Source organism: Lotus japonicus, chromosome 2 (genome assembly GCF_012489685.1).
Source record: "Lotus japonicus ecotype B-129 chromosome 2, LjGifu_v1.2".
Taxonomy (NCBI): domain Eukaryota; kingdom Viridiplantae; phylum Streptophyta; class Magnoliopsida; order Fabales; family Fabaceae; genus Lotus; species Lotus japonicus.
In genome coordinates, this window is record NC_080042.1 from 81420887 (window position 1) to 81440182 (window position 19296).

The 19296-nt window shown below is 34.8% G+C and overlaps 2 protein-coding genes across 2 annotated transcripts; one reads left to right on the forward strand and one right to left on the reverse strand.

The window, feature by feature from the left end:
• The first annotated feature begins 2253 nt into the window (after nt 1-2253).
• LOC130740178 (cellulose synthase-like protein D2) lies at nt 2254-7256 on the forward strand. Its single transcript, XM_057592691.1, has 4 exons — nt 2254-2669; nt 2906-3736; nt 4315-5122; nt 5373-7256. Exons 2-4 carry the CDS (start codon nt 2952-2954, stop codon nt 7104-7106), a joined length of 3327 nt encoding a protein of 1108 aa, XP_057448674.1. The 5' UTR covers nt 2254-2669; nt 2906-2951; the 3' UTR covers nt 7107-7256.
• A 3011-nt stretch (nt 7257-10267) lies between these two features.
• On the reverse strand, nt 10268-13296 carry LOC130740179 (probable xyloglucan endotransglucosylase/hydrolase protein 30). Its single transcript, XM_057592692.1, has 4 exons — nt 12988-13296; nt 12765-12865; nt 12111-12319; nt 10268-10896 (listed from the first exon to the last, which is right to left on the reverse strand). Exons 1-4 carry the CDS (start codon nt 13214-13216, stop codon nt 10371-10373), a joined length of 1065 nt encoding a protein of 354 aa, XP_057448675.1. The 5' UTR covers nt 13217-13296; the 3' UTR covers nt 10268-10370.
• Nucleotides 13297-19296: the final 6000 nt, after the last annotated feature.

Consider the following 19296-nt stretch of genomic DNA (forward strand, 5'->3'; position numbering starts at 1 on the left):
TTCATATTTTTTTTCGAATCATTCGACCAAAAATGATAAAATTGAACATATTTAATTTTTCTTTGTGATTCAAACAATGATAACTAGAATAGTAAGTAATATGTAACATGATGGAGTGAACTTTTCTATCAAACATTTAGGTCAAATTAGTAAAACTAAGAAAACCTAAAAAGAAATGCAAACTGAGAGCAACAGCTCAACTTTCTTGGTGTTTTTTTTTCTTCATTAACACACAATTTATACTAAGGTAAACAACCCTAAAATTGAGGAGGGACATACAAGTGACACCATCCTATTTTCTTGGTGTTTTACATTTCGTTCCAATCCAGAAAGAATGATACCAAAACGCAAGCTATTCAATCGAGTTGGCGATAAAGACCTCATTTGCCTTTTTTTCCTTCTAAAATGTAACATACATTGAGCGTGGCAATCCAGCACGCAATTATCCATGAATCACATAGGTTTTGACTTTTGATTTCGGGCATGTGGGATTGATGGTGAATGGTGGCAGTTCAAATCATAACGAGTTTGCTGCTAGTGGACCAAATCTTTATTCAACCAAAAATATATAATACTAAAGTATAGGCTTCTCAAAAAAAAAATTACTAAAGTATAGTAATCAGAATGTTCTGCGGTCATAGGTTTCATCACACAAACAAGAACCATGATACAGATTATAGAGTACTAGTAGTATTTCACCAAAAATACAAAAATCTATGGAGGAAAGTAATCATTGATCACTATAATAAGAACTCCCTCATGCCCATATATTAATCATGTAATCATTTACACTGGGTAACCACATACACGTTTGACAACAACATTTATCTACTCTTATCCATAGTTCCATACTTCTATTCAAAACTAATGATATGATTAATCAAACAATTCTCATTGTTACCGAATGTAATTAATCAAAGAATAGGGGTGAAACGACAGCAATGTGGGCTGGAGAGGTGTCGTTTGGCTAACTGAAATACCGGAATGAGGTGTTTCCACTTTCCAGCAATAATTACGGCGAGGCCTTCGCGGTTCACACCAAGAATGACATGTGAGGATAGGGCCCACTGACACGTCACACGTATGGGACCCTTCATACTTTGAGGTTGCCACGCGGGAATCTCGTTCATACTTCGGACATTCCCTTCCTTCATTCTCTCATTCCCTGTCTTCGTGTAAAGCTACTATCAAACAAAAACCATCAAATGTCATGTGGTTTTGCATGTCGTTAGTTTTTTAAATAAATAAACCACTAATTAAGTAATTACAAATTAATGACTGTAATTGGTTTCTATATGATCTTAATCTTTATTGAATAAATCTATTTACTTTAAGAAAGATATCATAGTAATCACTAATAGTTCCTAGAATAAGAAAAATTTACCTTTTATATATGCTCTTGAAGAAATAAAACGTATGTTCAATTAGTCATCAACTCATCATCAATACTAATTGATGTTGCAAAGTTACCACTTTAATAGTAATATTTTTCATCTTTCAAAAGGCAAAAAAAAAAAAGACAATTTCCATATTTCATAGATTAAAGTGACCAACTTAATATATTTTTCAAGATGATATTCTCAAATTTTATTGACAATCAATAAATAATACACATTTTTAAATCAGATTTCTTTTTTAATAGAAAACGTGTTCTTTCATAATACTGATTTGAAAGAATTTGTTGATATTAATATCTTGAAATTTCATCCCAATAATAGTTTCAAAAAAATATTTCATCCCAATAATTAATGGAATAGACATTTTTGATATTACAAATGCAATACTATTAGTGATTATATTTTCCGATAAAGCTAATGAATTGGTCAAAATGGAATTAATATCACTGTTATTCTAAATCATATATAAAACTGCAGCGTAAATGCATTGAATGCTCATGTCTGGCAGTCCAAAAGTAAAATTAGTAGTAGTATTACTATTATGTTTATGAGTTTATCTAAAATGACTCATTCATAATTTCAAAAAAAAATATGACTCATTGATTTTCCACTTCATTCTTAATTTTACACTGTTTACCAAATCTCGAAATCAAAATTTTCCATTTTTTAATTTTTACATTCAAAAGGATAACCCATTTGTTGTCTCCTACACAGTCACACTAACAAAATTGTGGCAAATCAATTAAAAAATTACAATTTACATAATTGATTTTTAAAGGGAAACTAAAGATTGTAACAGGATTTGTATTAAGCTAGGAAGAACACGTTCAGGCTCAAATACCTGGCTCCCCGCGTATAAGTCGTGTGAAGTAAAATCAGACATTCCGAATGTACCTCTCCGCCGCAGTCATAAAATCCAAAACAATCAACAAAGTCACACAAATCCTTTTCCACTCTCTGTTTCTCTTCTCCATTTCCATCATTCATATTACTTACTTTATTCAACATAGTTCTACATTTTTCATATGATGAACAAGAGAACTTGTAGTTCAAGTTCTTAGAATCCTTAAACGGTGTTTGGTTTTTGTTTTGTTTATTTGGGTTTTCAAAAAATTTGCAAGTTTGAAAATCTTGATCTTTTTTTTGGACTCGGTCCTGTTTTTTCAGACACAACAGACAGAGAGAGTTGACACTTTGACGGCTTCAGACACGCGCTTAGCTTCCTCTCTGCCTTTCAGACACTCTTCCATTGCCGGGTTGTCTTTTGAGTCGGTAAGACATTTGGCACAATCTTTGTTTTCAATTGCATTTGTTTATAATTCATCAACTATGTCTTATTGCTACTTGCTACTTGCTACATTACACGGATATAAGTTGATTTGGTGTTTTTCTTTTATTTGTGTGTTTAGATTGTTGAATGATTATAAATTTTTCAGCTTTTATATAAGTCCTTGCTGATGAACTAGTGGTGTAGGGGTTGATATTGGATGATGAAATTGAAATTACAGGTGCTGCTTCTGTAGTGTGTGTGTGTGAGAGAGATTGAGACTAATCATGATGTCCTCTACCTCATATTTGAACCACAAAAGCAATGAACTTGATCAGCAAAGTGAGAGTGGTAGTGGTAGTGGTGGTGGTGGTAGTAATAGTAGTGGCGACTTTGCTCTCTACAGGGTGGACATTCCTCAAACCCCTTATGACTCGCCAATCCAGATTACTATGGAGAGGTCTGCTTCTCGGAGACTGGAGGACCAGTGCGTGTCGAATTCCTTGTTTACGGGCGGGTCTAATCAGGCTACTCGTGTTCTATTGAAGGAGAAAGTGATTGAATCAGAATCTAGCCATCCCCAGATGACTGGTGCAAAAGGGTCATCTTGTGATGTGCCTGGCTGTGGTGGGAAGGTCATGAGTGATGAGAGAGGATTGGATATTCTCCCTTGTGAGTGTGGTTACAAGATTTGTGGAGATTGTTACAGAAATGCTTTGAGGGAATGTGAGGGGGTTTGTCCTGGATGCTGCGGGCCTTACAAGGACCCGAAGATGATGAAAGAGGATGTACCGTTGCCTCCTGGTGTGTCAAAGATGGAGAGGAAGTTGTCGAAGATGAAATCGGGGAATTTTGCTAATGAATTTGATCAGGCTCAGTGGTTGTATGGAAACAAGGGGAGCTATGGATATGGGAATGCTATGTGGCCAAAAGAGTCTGAAAGTGATGCCAGTTCTGCTTCTGCTTCTGCTTCTGATTGGATGAGTGGTGACCCTAAAGTATTTCATGAGAAGCAGTGGAGACCTTTGACCCGGAAATTGAGTATTTCTGCTGCAATTTTGAGTCCATATAGGTATGAGACCCTTTTCCTCTTAACTTAAACTCAAGTTGTAATCTCAACTCTCTAATATGTGATATTCAATTTGATTTAGTTATTTTAGGTGTTTGTTTATTACTTAGAAAACACTTTTTTATGAAGGAAGACAGAAATGAAATAGGATAAACTTAAGTACTTAAAAGTACTAGAGCAGTTCAGGTGCAATTGTATGTGAATTTCATCTCTCACCATGTATTTTGTTGTTACTACAAATCGATAGCAAAACAATGCTCCAGTAGCTAAATTCAATCTCTTATCTCACATAATTTGCAGAAAACTGACTTCTGCACATTGATAGTAGAGTCTTCATTCTGCTTCAAACCAATCAAATACAGTGATTTACCCGTTGCATGACATTTTGTTTTGCTTGTCTTCTGATTCATAATTTTTACCATTTCCTTTTTTGTTGTTGTAGTTGTTTCTGTTTGTCTTGCTGCTGGATTTGATCACTTTGTGATATATGCTCTATCTACTTTATGTAGTATTTTTTGAATCAATACATAATTGAACAATTAATCTAAAGTTCATTTTCATTTTGCTGTTTTCTTTTTCAGGCTCATAATACTAGTTCGGCTTGTGGTTCTTGTTTTCTTCCTGAGGTGGAGGGTCCTAAACCCCAATGATGATGCAATCTGGCTGTGGTTTATGTCAGTCGTTTGTGAAATCTGGTTTGCCTTCTCCTGGCTGCTTGACCAGCTGCCTAAGCTCTTCCCCATAAACCGTGACGCTGATCTCGATGCCTTGAAAGAGAAGTTTGAAACTCCTAATCCTGCTAATCCTGAAGGCAAGTCTGATCTCCCTGGAATAGACATGTTTGTGTCAACTGCAGATCCAGAAAAAGAACCACCGCTCGTTACTGCAAACACCATTCTTTCTATTCTAGCTGCTGACTACCCTGTTGAGAAGCTTTCATGTTATGTCTCTGACGATGGAGGCGCGCTTCTAACTTTTGAGGCCATGGCAGAGGCAGCAAGTTTTGCCAATTTGTGGGTTCCTTTTTGTAGGAAGCATGACATTGAACCGAGGAACCCAGAATCTTATTTTAATATGAAGAGGGATCCTTACAAGAACAAGGTTCGCTCTGACTTTGTGAGGGACCGCAGGCGGGTAAAGCGGGAGTATGATGAGTTTAAGGTAAGAATCAATGGCCTTCCTGATTCGATCCGGCGGCGTTCGGAAGCTTATAATGCTAGAGAGGAGATGAAAGCTATGAAGATGCAGAGAGAGAATCAAAGTGATGAACCATTGGAGATTGTGGAAGTTATTAAAGCTACATGGATGGTTGATGGCACACACTGGCCTGGCACTTGGACTACTCCTGCATCACAGCATGCCAGAGGTGATCATTCCAGTATCATACAGGTAATGCTCAATATCAATTGGACAAATTCCTAAGCGCTTATTCCTAACCTAATTTAATAAGCTTATTGAAATAAACTCAAAATCACTTATAGGCAGCTTATGAAATAAACTCCAAACAGTTTAAAGATAGGTCATAAACTATTTTCACAATCAAATTTCTAAGAGTGCATACATGATTGAATTGCAATGTTATATCATATTTTGATATGAATATTAAATGTGCTGATCATAAGCCCTCTTTCAAATACAGGTAATGTTAAAACCTCCAAGTGATGAGCCACTGACTGGAACAACATCAGATTCAAATGCCATGGATTTCAGTGAAGTTGATATTCGTCTTCCTCTGCTTGTCTATGTTTCTCGCGAGAAACGACCCGGCTATGATCACAACAAGAAGGCCGGGGCCATGAATGCCCTGGTTCGGTCCTCAGCCATCATGTCCAATGGCCCTTTCATACTCAACCTGGACTGTGACCATTACATATACAACTCAAAAGCCTTAAGGGAAGGTATTTGCTTCATGATGGACCGCGGAGGGGAAAGGCTCAGCTACGTTCAATTTCCTCAAAGGTTCGAAGGAATTGACCCTTCTGATCGCTATGCCAATCACAACACTGTCTTCTTTGATGTCAACATGCGTGCACTAGATGGGATTCAGGGTCCAGTATATGTTGGCACAGGTTGCTTGTTTCGAAGAACTGCTCTTTATGGCTTTGATCCACCCCGGGTGAAAGAAGAATCTGGTGGTTGGTTTGGTAGTAAGAACAAGAAATCCTCAACAGTTGCCTCTGTCCCTGAAGCTAGTTCTGCTGATGATGAAGAAATGATGAACATTGCTCTTATTCCTAAAAGTTTCGGCAACTCAAGCCTTCTTGTTGATTCAGTCAAGGTGGCTGAGTTTGGAGGTAGGCCTCTTGCTGATCATCCATCTATAAAAAACGGACGTCCCCCTGGCGCTCTAACTCTTCGCCGGGATCTTCTTGATACTCCAACTGTTGCCGAGGCCATCGATGTGATCTCATGTTGGTATGAAGATAAAACAGAATGGGGCCTCAGAATTGGGTGGATTTACGGGTCCGTGACCGAAGATGTTGTTACAGGTTACAGAATGCACAATAGAGGATGGAGATCAGTGTATTGCGTGACCAAAAGAGATGCATTCAGAGGCACTGCTCCTATAAACTTAACAGATAGGCTCCATCAAGTTCTTCGTTGGGCAACAGGCTCGGTCGAGATCTTCTTCTCCCGGAACAATGCTCTCTTAGCTGGCTCTAGATTGAAATTCCTGCAAAGAATTGCTTACCTCAACGTTGGAATCTACCCTTTCACTTCACTCTTCCTCGTTGTTTACTGCTTCATCCCTGCACTTTCCCTTTTCTCTGATCAGTTCATTGTTGGTACCCTTGAAGTCACATTCCTAGCCTACCTTTTAGGAATCACACTGACCCTTGTGGCTCTTGCTGCTCTTGAGATCAAGTGGTCCGGTATCCATATTGACGAGTGGTGGAGGAATGAGCAGTTCTGGTTAATTGGAGGCACAAGCGCTCATCTAGTAGCTGTGTTTCAGGGAGTGCTAAAGGTGCTGTTTGGCATTGAGATTTCATTCACTCTGACATCGAAATCCTCGGCTGATGACGAGAACGACGAGTTTGCCGATATTTATGTGATCAAATGGAGCTCTCTGATGATACCACCAGTCACTATCATCATGGTTAATCTGATTGCGATCGCGGTCTCGGTTGTCAGGACTATATACAGCGACGATCGTCACTGGAGCAGAATGATTGGAGGTGTGTTCTTCAGCTTTTGGGTGCTGGTTCATCTTTATCCATTTGCAAAGGGGCTTATGGGAAGAAGAGGTAAGACACCAACGATTGTGTTTGTTTGGTCTGGTCTTATATCCATCACTATATCACTGCTCTGGGTTGCTATTAACCCTCCTTCTGGCAACAATCAAATTGGAGGGTCCTTTCAATTCCCTTGATTTTTCTAGTGCTCACTTCTCAGGTAGCACTTGTAAGTAACTCAGACAGGCTTTTTGGTTTTGAAGATTTTTTAGTTACCATTCATTTTGACAAGCTGTTGCCATTGCTTGCTTACATTTTATCAATAATACATGGAAATTTTCATTTTACTTTCCATTGTCTTCACGACTTTGCAACAGCACCTAATTGCGACCGCCCTCGCAACCGTAATTTCAAAACTTAATTTTCTTTCCTGGAACCTTATTCTCATGTTAGAAAGTAATGATTCTGATTTAATTTACAGTATGTAGTTTTCTTAACATATTTAACATTTATGAATGGACAAACATTTAGAGGAGCTTTTTATCAGTTGAATGTCGAGATATCCACTGCATAGAGTATATGACTAATCTGTTTTGACTGCATTCTGCACTATGAAGCTTGGAAGAGACCTCCTTGTTGTTTCCCTTTTATAGTATAAAAGCAATACCTTAAGTCTGATTCCTACTAAGACTTGAGGCCTATACAAATGCAGTTCAAGTTTCTTAGAATATGGTACATTATTTTCTTTCTTTGGTCATTGAAGGTGTTACATGTTTGAGATACGGTAGCGATTCCTCACAACAAATGACTTTTTTCTAAATACGATCTTGCGGGATATAATTTATCTATCATTAGACTAACACCTTATTAGTACATTGTTTTTCTTTACACATACAAGTTGAATGATAAAATTTTAGGACTGTATGGTTAAGAGACTTGGCCCTTGAAGTGGCTTGAAATCACATATTTTGACTAAGGAGTTCTCATATATTTCTACAGCTCTTTTTTCACAATTATTAATTTTTCCACCTCCTCTTCATTTCCCACCATATCAATATTATTCTCACTTTCTTTCCGCTATTCCAATTTTTACTTGGTCGTAGAAATTATCCATGTCCCTAGCTAGGTTCCCATTTACTAATATTATGTTGTTCAATTTTCAAATCCCACCAAACAGGTTAATTGTTTGGATGAACTAACCCAAGCTTTTGTTTACATTTAAATTTATCCAATCCAACTCTAGTTTCTCTTCATAAAGGGTCATTGTTAGAAAATTCAACACCGAATTGTGAATGAAAAAATGCACCATTGACTAAAAATGGTGCTGAAATGAATTGGGCTAAATAAGCTTTTTCTGTGTATAACGGGGGCATGTGGGAGTTTGAAGCACAATAGTTGTTGGCACATATATAGAAGTTATGAATTAGGCCTGTGAATTAAGGCCGCCCCATGGATTTGTGGTCAAATAAGGTACCTTCCCACCCCCACACACTTTAATCAATTTGACACGCCACAACCAAAACAAGATATCAACCCCAAAGGTTAAGATAAGTTAAGTGTGTTTCATCATTAAGGGCACTTTTCAATATCCAATTAATACTTACAAAGTACAAACGGTTTGCTAGCTTCTCACATGAAGAGATTTCTCAAACAGGTAAATTTCCACTAATAGCTAGTAATAGGTGCTGCTGGTATTATAATATGAAAAGTTTGAGACACATCTGATTTTATCGACATTTAATATACATACGCATTAATTGTCAGCTTTTAACCCCCACAAACATTAGTGGTAGTTAGAAAATGTCTCTAATGTGTATGTTTATTGAATGTTATCAAAATCAGATGTCTACATATCGACACTTTTATATATAATATTATATACAAAATCCTTTATATATACTTCTCAAATTTTGAGGTGGATATTGATTAATCCTCAAATTAATTATATAATTAGTTTTAACCCTCTTGCTTTTTCTAATTAATGAGTTTTTTTTTCTTCGGAAATCTTGTTTTGTGAGAGGTAAAATAAATTATGCTTGTACAAGCTAGCTATTTACAGGAACTTAATTATAACTTGTTTAATTTGATCAATTATAGCATTGATACTGTGTATTGTTTCAACCTCTCAAATTCTATACAAGTTATATCCTTGACAAAACTAGTTAAGAAACTAGCTAGAAGGCGAAAACAACTGATTGCTTAGAACTGTACGGTAAAATTATTAAAAAAGACACAATTACATAAAGAGCAGTGCTATATGACACGACTGATTTCTGTCGTGTCATGCACGAAATGCATTTTCTGGCGGTTTCAAACCGCCAGAAACACATAAGTGTCACAAATTTTGAAAACCTAACTCACAATTTCTGACGGTTTTAACACTACAAGCGGCTTATAACCGCCACAAATTGACTTTATGCATTACACGAGAAATCTGTCTCGTGCACTATGGCATTTTCTTTACATAAAACTACTTATTTAAACGATTTTTTTCAACGGATACATTATTACATTTTTTTTAAAAGAAAAGATAAATATTGATGAAATATGATAATATATATCCATACCATATTTTTTGTGGTCCTTAATGGTCATACCCAACTTGAATAGAGAATTACATCTGGAGATACATGTGGTTTAACAACTAACATTACTAACAACTAACATTTGATTATACCATAATTGAAATAATATTAGTTGATGAAGTAGCATTAAAGATTGTAACGAAATTCAACTGCTTGTGTAAGTGAAACGTCTAGTACTCTCTAAGAAGTTTGATTTCAATTATTTTAAGTTAGAATTCCAGGTATTACTCTCCCTTTCCTGATGTAACACCTGAGGAAAATTCAGCATGTTAAGTGGGGTATGTAAAAACGACTCATTGTGTTATATATAAAAAAATCATTTATGAACTTGAACATAACTTAATTAACCAATAAAGTTTGATTAAGCATCTTACTCTTTCAAAATCATTTTATAGTTTTTCGAACGAAAACTAGAATCTTAAAAATTAGATGACTAGTTTATTTTGAAAATTTATTTTGCACTTCAATTTTTTATAAAATGTTATTATTTAAGAAAGGTGATGAGTAAAAGTGAAAGTTGTTGTGGACGAGTTATTACCCATATTTATTCAGATATACATTCCAACTGTTTTTTCAATGGATAGCAACTTTGGAGATCATTTCAAAAAAAAAAAAAAAAAAACTTTGGAGATGAAGCTCCACAACTTCGGAGATTCGAGCAATATGGGTAAACCTCTCCAAATAAAAATATTCCACCAACCAAAACTAAGACACTAAGCAACACAAACATAACAACAACAAAAATCTTTTTTGTTTTGTTTTAAAAGGCCAAATTATAAAATCACTCAATTTATTTATTTTCTGTCGAATAAATTAATAATATAAAAAGCCCCAAAAACATAAAAACCAATACTATTATGTACATCTCATTCAATCTCACATATCACCCTGATCAGACTCATCTACTGGAGTTGAAGTACGGCTACGCCGTGCCCTAGAGTGTCGACGGTGGCTGCCACCGAATCTCAACCTCCCAGTCTCCTTAAATCTTTGTTTCTCCGCGGGAATAATAACACACTCGGGTGGCGGCACAGAGTACCTCAACGTATCATAGCAATAAGAGTAGTACATATAACGCTGGCGAAACCTCCGCATAGCGAGGCGGCGAAGAGGCGTCACAGCTGCGTAGTCTTGCTCCTCGAGGTCAGCGTGCTGATCGGAGCATAGCTCCCTGGCGGAAACTTCTTGGATGGGGTCAACGGAGCAACCCTTGAGGACTAGGTCCTTCATCTCGGTCACAAATGGTGCATATTTGTAGTTCACTTTGTATTTTCCACCCGATGTGGCCCAATTTGATGCATCCCATATTGTGGCGTATAATGCCATTGGCTTTGCTGGGTAATCAGCTCCCATTTCTTCACTTCTTATAATTTCTCTAATTGGAACCTCATCTATGTAAAATCTGCAATAATACTTCAAACATTATAATGATTATTATTAAATTAAACATAGCTATAAAAAAATAATAAAAATAAAAATAACATGAGTTAGGTAGTTCCGTAGTTAGCACACATAACTACATAATTAAGCATATATTCTCATCATGAAATGAAAGAGATTTTTGCCAGCTAGTTTGGGTTCAATTAGGTGGAATTATGGGACCGTGTTTGCCAAACAGTGTAGGAATCTGTGGGCTAATTAATTGCTTTAATTTTGTTTGGCAATTTAACTAAAACTGCTACCTTGTATGGCAGTGATTAAAATAATACAGCTCACATGCTTTTTTATTAGTGGACAACTTATTAAATTCCTGTTATGTACCACAAAAAAAAAATTAAATTCCTGTTAGCTGAGTTTTACTTGTGTGCCGTTGTAGGTCAAAATAAGTGGATTGGATTTCATCAATTGCATAATTACCCTTCTAAATGTAACCCAAAAATAACAGTCTAATTAGCGTGTTGTATGTGTGGTTTAAATGTACAGTTTTTAATAATAGAGACGCGTGATTGATAAATTAATTTTGACCATATATGATTAGCAAAATAATGTATTAATTTTGCTCACCCAACAATTTAGCCAGAAATAGGCTTTCACATCAAGGAAAATCAATTCAAAGAGTTGGCAAAGAAGGACCATGATAACTTCAAACAAAAGAGTCGTATTACATATGCATATGCATTAGTTAGGCACATACAAAAATATATGGATAAGCACGAGTATGTATATACACAAGAGAAAAAACAGCTTATATATACATATTTGTTTGAACTTTGAACTTATCTTCATCATCATACAGAAACAAAATAAGAAAGAAATCCATTTAATTTTCAGAGAATATTGAACAAAATTCAAGCTGGCCATGAACGTGAGCCTAATTATACATGTCTAAAATTGGGAAAATAATCATTCTATTCCAAACCATCACTACCATCTAAAACTATGCACTTCCCACTATCCTTATTAACTCATACACATACAGTTGTAAACTAAGCATCCCACACGCAATCTCAAAAACTTTGATAAGTCAAAAAACAATACCACTTCAATCGCACAACACACCATGTTAAAGTTAAGTCCATAGCCACAAATACAAAGTACCGAAACAACTTTCCCAGCACAAAGGAAAGAAAAACACAAATAATAACATGATTATTATAGAGAGTTAGAGACACTTACATGATGTTCTTAGCTGTCCATAGAATGCTGTATCTATGGAATCCCTTGGTTGGATCAAACCAGAGGCGGTACCGCTCCTCACGGCCACGGTTGGTGCTGCCATTGCCGTACAAGTTTGTCTGAAACCTCCAAGGCTTTCCGGCTATATTACCTAAGAATTCAAAGTCTAACTCATCGTGTGTCTTCTCAAACATCTCATTGTTTGATGTCTGTATGTAACAACAATTAAAAAAAATCAACCATCACTATCAAGTGAAAATAAAAGAAAAAATGAAATTGAGCGTTTCATTTCATATCGGAACAGTTTTTTTTTTAGTAGACTTGGTACCCCGTGAAGAATGCGAACAATTAACCGTTAGCACTTAGCACTTTACAGTTTGAAGACTTCTTCTTAGAAAAAGTTGTAAAAAATATTCAATTGGAGTTCGCCGACCATGACTTAGCAAAAACTCCGGAAATTTGAAATTTCTTCACCAAAATTAAAGGGAAGTTTGACTATTACTTATTTAGCGTGTTTTAATCATCACGTAAAATCGAAAAAGAAAAAGCAAGAATAAAATAATTAAATAAATCTAGAATTCATTTTTCAATTAAGAAAGGAATAAACGAACACACTACCCAGATTGATCATTTCTATGAGAATTCGATACTTACATAAAAGGCCACGCAAATACCAGCGCTGTAATTCGATGGTAGCTTGATATTGGCGCTGAAGAATCCATGCTGGTACATATTGGAAGAAACGAAACCAGAACCTATATATATTCATCAAACAAAATATATTAATTCCAGAAACAAAGCATATAGAATTTCATTTTTGTTACTGGAAAATTCTGATCATATATACATATCAAAATACTTTTGTAAGATAATTTACCGGTGAAGCGATCGAGGAGGAGTTGAACACCGTTGCCATCGGCGGAGCGGACAAGGTTGCCATCCCCAAAGAGGGGTGAATAGGCATCGTTGAAGGGTATGGTGGCGAGGTCGAAGGCTGCGTTGGAGAAACTGAAGAAGGAGATGAAGAGAAGGAGTGAAGGTGATAACAGAAACTGAAGAAGAGTTTTGGGTAGTGTCGACCCAAAACAACGTAAGCTATGATCCATGCTAATTTTAATGTGTTGTTGATCTGTTTCTATGATGTTGTGTTTTCTTTTCTCTCTCTAATCCACGCCTTGGTTTTCTCTCTTGTGTCTATATTTATACACGGCGAAAATTATACTGGTCTTAGGATGCGGGCTATGGTCCTAGTCATGGTTTTGATTTCAATTATAATATGTCGATGAATAGTTACATTTTTTATTGAATTTTATGTGTGTGCACCGTCACTGATAAATTGCACTCGTTAGGAATTGATTTCTGAATCTCCATCATCCAACTCATATGTTTCATAAGCCCTAGCTCTTACCACTTAAGCTATCATTCGGGGACGATTAATTCTCATAGACAGTCACTGACATCTAATTATAATATGTAGGATGAATAATTACATTCATTTTAAATTTTATTCAAAATGAAAATATGTTTTTTAATTTGTTTTAGTTTGAATTTTTCTTAATTTGTTGGAAGTGTATGAACATTTAATCCGTATTTTGTTATATTATCAATTTCAGTAGTGAAAACACAAAATTGCCCTTGGCTTGGGCTGCGATATTATATTTGTGCAAGGCCTGGTGGTTGCAAATTAGGAGAATATGTGCTTATCGTTAGGGAGTTGCTATCATTGTTGGATTGGATAATTGTTTTATTTTTTGGGGCCAAGATGCTATTTCGTGAACCTACTTAATTATGTTGGAGTGGGGACGGATATGAATGATGAGGATCATTATAATTTGTAATATAACACATACGTATAGAGACAGGCACTAAGGGGAGGTTTGGATTACAAGTTTGGAGTAAACAGAGCAATCATCTAGCTAGCATCATGCATGATGACCCAGTATTGATTTTTTTTTTATATAATTTTTAAGCATTTCATTTGTCTTTATTATATTTCATCTAGTTAAGTTGGTGTATGAAATCACTTTTTCTAATTTATAACTGAGGTCTGAGGCTCAACGACTAGCTAAACAGGCTAAAAATGTACGTGGCAGGAAATCAACCCAATTTTTTTTATAAATTCCGTTGGGGTGAAGTTTAATTTGAATATAAACACACACATTATCTCTTTGTTCATTCAATTCACTGTCGGAGTGTCTTCTGCAAGTACTCCCCTTACGCTCGAGGCCAATACACTACCACTCTCTCAAGTCAGGCATCGTCTGAACTCCACCATTAAACACGACAAGAGAAGCAATCTAGAATCCATAAAAAACAGATGGTGAGTACTGTGAATTTACAAAGTCGGGAACAACTTTTTCAAAATAAAAAATCATAAAAAAAATAAAATGAAATTTATAAAACTTACTAAAATCTAGCTAAAGTTTTTAAAAATTTTGAAACATTAAATTAAAAATTACCCCAGTCTTACGAAGTAAATTTTTGTTTTTTGAGATTCTGATCGAGATGCAAACATCCGCTCCTTCTAAACCCAAATAAACTAAATTGAACCTCATCATAAGAATTATAAAAAAGAAAAGTGGTGGAGGTGATGGTTTATGACTTCTTTATGTGTACTAGAAAGTGGCAAAGGGTTCTATGCTTAATAATTAAGATTATTGTATCTTCCTTCCTACGCTTTCTAAAATCATGCATTGGCGTTTGTCAAACTATGTTTTTTAAAAGGCATTCACATATACAATCAAAAGAAACACATTGTAACATCAGTGAAGTTAGAACTTAGAAGGTTAATTAAGTCAATAATGTTGTTATATTGCACATAATTCATAGCTCATATGAGTGGATAATAATTATGGAGGAAAAGAACTGTTGAATAATAAAAATATAAAACAGACATTTTATGAATAAAATCAATATGATTTTTTTCCCTTTGTGAATAGAGTATCATGTGGCAGAATATACCAAGCTTGTGACTTGTGTGATGAATATTGGCTAGCTCAATCAGTCTCAAAAATCTGACTAAAGAGGAACAAGTTGGAGAATATGAGAAACGACAATCATTTGAAGGGTCGGTTTGGAATAAGAAAGAGTTGGGGTAAGGCATTATCTTCTCTTCTGCTGAAAAGGTGAACCCAACAATTTCGAGAAACCGTGTGTGTACACGCCTCATAATTATGGGCATAAAAGCATGGGTATTTTCGGGAAAAATTAGCCTTGGTTTAGTGCTTACTACTGTCAACAACAACAAAAATCAAATTCTAATGCATCACAATTTCAAAAAAAAAAAAAAATCTAATGCATCACAATCTAAGTGGCACTCTTATCCATATTGAACAACCTTCCATATAAAACAAAAATGAATTAGCAATACATTAATACTACTATTAATTAGTAGTATATTTTAAAATAATCAATATTGGATCTTACAAATTACAATCAATCAACATTAAATTCCATCACAAAAAATCAATCAACATTAACTTTCTAACATACTATATGTAGTAATTTTAAATTTTCATATGACTTTAATTATTATGCACTAATAAACATTGCAAAAAAAAAATTTAAAGAGTCATCCAATTAGAATCAACTAATTTAGCATGTTATAATTAAATTAGAATTTAAAATATTTAAAATGAAAAATAAAGAATTTAATTGGCTGCATATGTACTTCAAAAGTCTTTTTAGTACTGCGGTTCCTAAAAATTAAACTTTGAACCTAATATTTAAAAACTCACTTTTCAAAGAACGCCCACGTCCTCAATTTTGGAGTTCACATATTGCATCACCCGTTAAGGGAGCGTCATAACTTTTTGTATCAAGATTTTATGGAGGCCACGGCCTCCCTGAATCTTCTTGCTTATTAACTTTCTTGTGTTGCTTTTGGGGCTTCAGCTCCGCCATGCTATAAAAAAAATCATTTTTAACCATTACGACAGACACTATTGTATGGTTTTACATTCGCATTAAATCACACCACTTTAATTATAATTATTTTAGTCTTTTTTTAATTATATTATGATGAATTTTGATGACCGGTATTCATTTATTAAAATAATTTACATACTATGTTTGATGAATTCTTTTAACTGCAACACATTAATTTTCTCACACTGTTCACTACTTTTCTTCCGGGTCGGTATAACCTTGCAAGGACTTTTACTTTGGGACGGCTTTGTCTTATACAATTCAGACATTCATTTATTTAATTAACCAATGACCATACATAAAATTTATTTAACCAATAATCATACAAGAAAATGATGAAATGATCACAGATAAAATGGTCGTTTCTTTGATCTAGGCAGGCAACGTAGGGAGGAAGTTGCCTCCTTAGAATTAGGGACTCAATTAGGTCATTTTATCTACTAGTACATGATAAGGATTGAATTATCACGGGCCTAAAAGACACAAAACAATATAATATTATTTAATGCTAATAACAATTCCAAGTGATGAACAGAATGTACCTAATAACAAAAGAAAGGGAGTAGAATGGATTTGATTGGTTGGATTTTTTTATTTTTCAACTTTCTTTTTACTAAGATATTTAGTAGTCGGGCAGCAAACAATGAGATTAATTTTTTAATACTCTGAAATCACATTAAATGAATATTGTCAATTACTAAGTGGTAGAGGACTTGGTGGATTTTCTCTATTTATAAGAATTGAAAACCGGGCTCCAACTACTTAGTTAAAGAACAAAATGTTAAACCACTATATTAATCCGTGTATCGGTGAAATTTACTTTATAGTTTATTAATCCAGTGTAATTTGTAAACATTAAAAAAATTATCAATATGGTGAAAAAAAACTAATCATTTAGGATATGCACAAAAGTATTATGATTTATGAATACACATCATTTAGGAGGGAAGAAAGCTCTTATTTAGTACTCCCTCCGGTTCTATTTATAAGCAACAAAAAAAAATTCACATAGTTTAAGAAATGTAGTAAAACTAGATAAAATGCATTAAATTTGTCTTGAATCAAAATAAACTTCCAAAATTACCCTTTGTTATTCGTGTTGGAAAGTGGGAAAGAGAGAATAATTAATGAGACACATTCTACAAGTTAGAATTAATAAGGGCATCATTGGAAAAAAATAATTAATATAGCTCAAACTTTCATTTGGTTCTTATAAAAAAGACCAAGATTTTTCTTCTCTTTCATGCTTATAAATAGGACCGGAGGGAGTAGTTGTTGAGAATGAAAACAAAAGATTCGAAGCAGCTTTCATTCACAACCAACTCCATATGGGATGGTATATCACCCATGGCAGAAGCTACAAAGGGACCCACTTCTGATTACGAGCTTCTATAGCAGGCACATAGAAGTGGACAATTAGTTCAGCCACAACAATTATTTGGATACATTAAGATTAATACTACATTTAACAATTCATTTGTAGTAACTAACCCAATTGAATGGAAACATGACAGCTTGTATGAGAAAAGCTTCCCCCTTACAAAAGTTAGAGAGCAATTAGACAATGAAGCTGATAGGCAAACAACCTTTGCAATAGTTAACCAACACAATCACACACAAAGAGTTGGCAAACTAGTATGCACAAACTAATTAAAAAACACATTGAGGAAATTCAGAAAGCTTTATTCAACAAGTAAATAAATGCACGAGATAAATAGAATATCAAGTTGATGCCACAAATCTATTGAAAAAATTGTTTTAAAAGCACAAAGTCATAACCAATTTGCGTTTTAGAATGAGAAATACTGAATAGTACGAGATAGAACAGAGGACAGCAACCCCGCTACAGACTGTTTGAAAACCAATTCTTCGTCTATGACCCGTTCCTAATAGATGACACAACTCTTTTAAAATTTGGATTTGTCATAACTCTACCTCAAAAGGTAACTTAGTCTGATGAATGTGAAACGTCTCAACAGACATTATCACACACAAGGATGGACATTTAGTAGACATATGCGGGTGACACAACTAATAGATCTAGGGTAGAGATTCGACTAAAGTCTAACTTCACTCAAAAAATTGGCTGAGTGATCAAGATTGTTATACCTTTTATAATAACTATTTTGGTCATATCTCTAATGAGTCTGATAAATGTTAAGACTTTGATCATTTGATCAATGTTAAGACTTTCAACCTTGCTCGTTTAAGGATGTGAAGAATCAACCATATCAAATATAAATTTAGTATAGTTTAAGAAAACTTCCTTGAGAAGGGAAAGCTAGTAACATGCATATGCACCAATTTCATGACCCCTAAAATCGTAGCATGTTTAGATAGCCAAGCGTGAACGGTTGGCTTGTGAACCACTCTAACCTTGTCATTTTGCTGAGACAATAAGTCAGCAGCCCCATACCAACTAATAAGTTGGGATATATTACAATATTAATCGTATAAAAGTTTATTCTATTTAAGACTTCAAAAACAAATTGTTCTAATTAATACTCATGGAAGGTATGTGATAGTATAGTGTGAACAATATAAATGAAGTCATCATTACTTAGTAATGAATTATAATTATACGATCACGGGCGAAAGGACAAATTTATGTAATACATTATGTTCCAGAAGTATCTTCCTGTATGATAACTAGTACGTAATACAAATGGATAATGATGAATGGTAAAACTCTATTTAAATGAAAATAACAAACAAAAACAAATGGACTAATCAATTTCCACTGGTCAGGATAGATGTTTGGGTCAACTTTCCAGGATTCAAGCCAAAAGTTAATGTTATGGTAATTTTCACTTCCTTCTGTGACATTTTGAATGCAAGTTGCATTCAGTCCATTACACAGTGTTTCAGTGCACTGCAACACAGATCTGCAGTCTCTGCCTGTTCTAAACACTGTATGAGCTTAGAACTGAAGAACCAATTGTGAATATTACAGCACCTCAGTTTTGAAATTTATAGCAGCCAGTAGTTGCAGTAAAAATGAGTAACATGCAAGCAAATGAACAAACATTTTAATTATAGAAATGGGTAATGAAAAATCCAACTAGATTATTCCAGAAACTCGGAAAATTGGATTGTATGGACTCCTCTGATAAATAAAAAAATTAACATTACTGCACATAGAGCTCCAACAATACTTGCTTTGAGCTAGTACACCATTTCCATTAATGAATTTAACAACACAGAAGCATGGAACAGAGTTGTTCTATCTTAGTAGTTGGGGTTAGTCCCTACTTTTTTC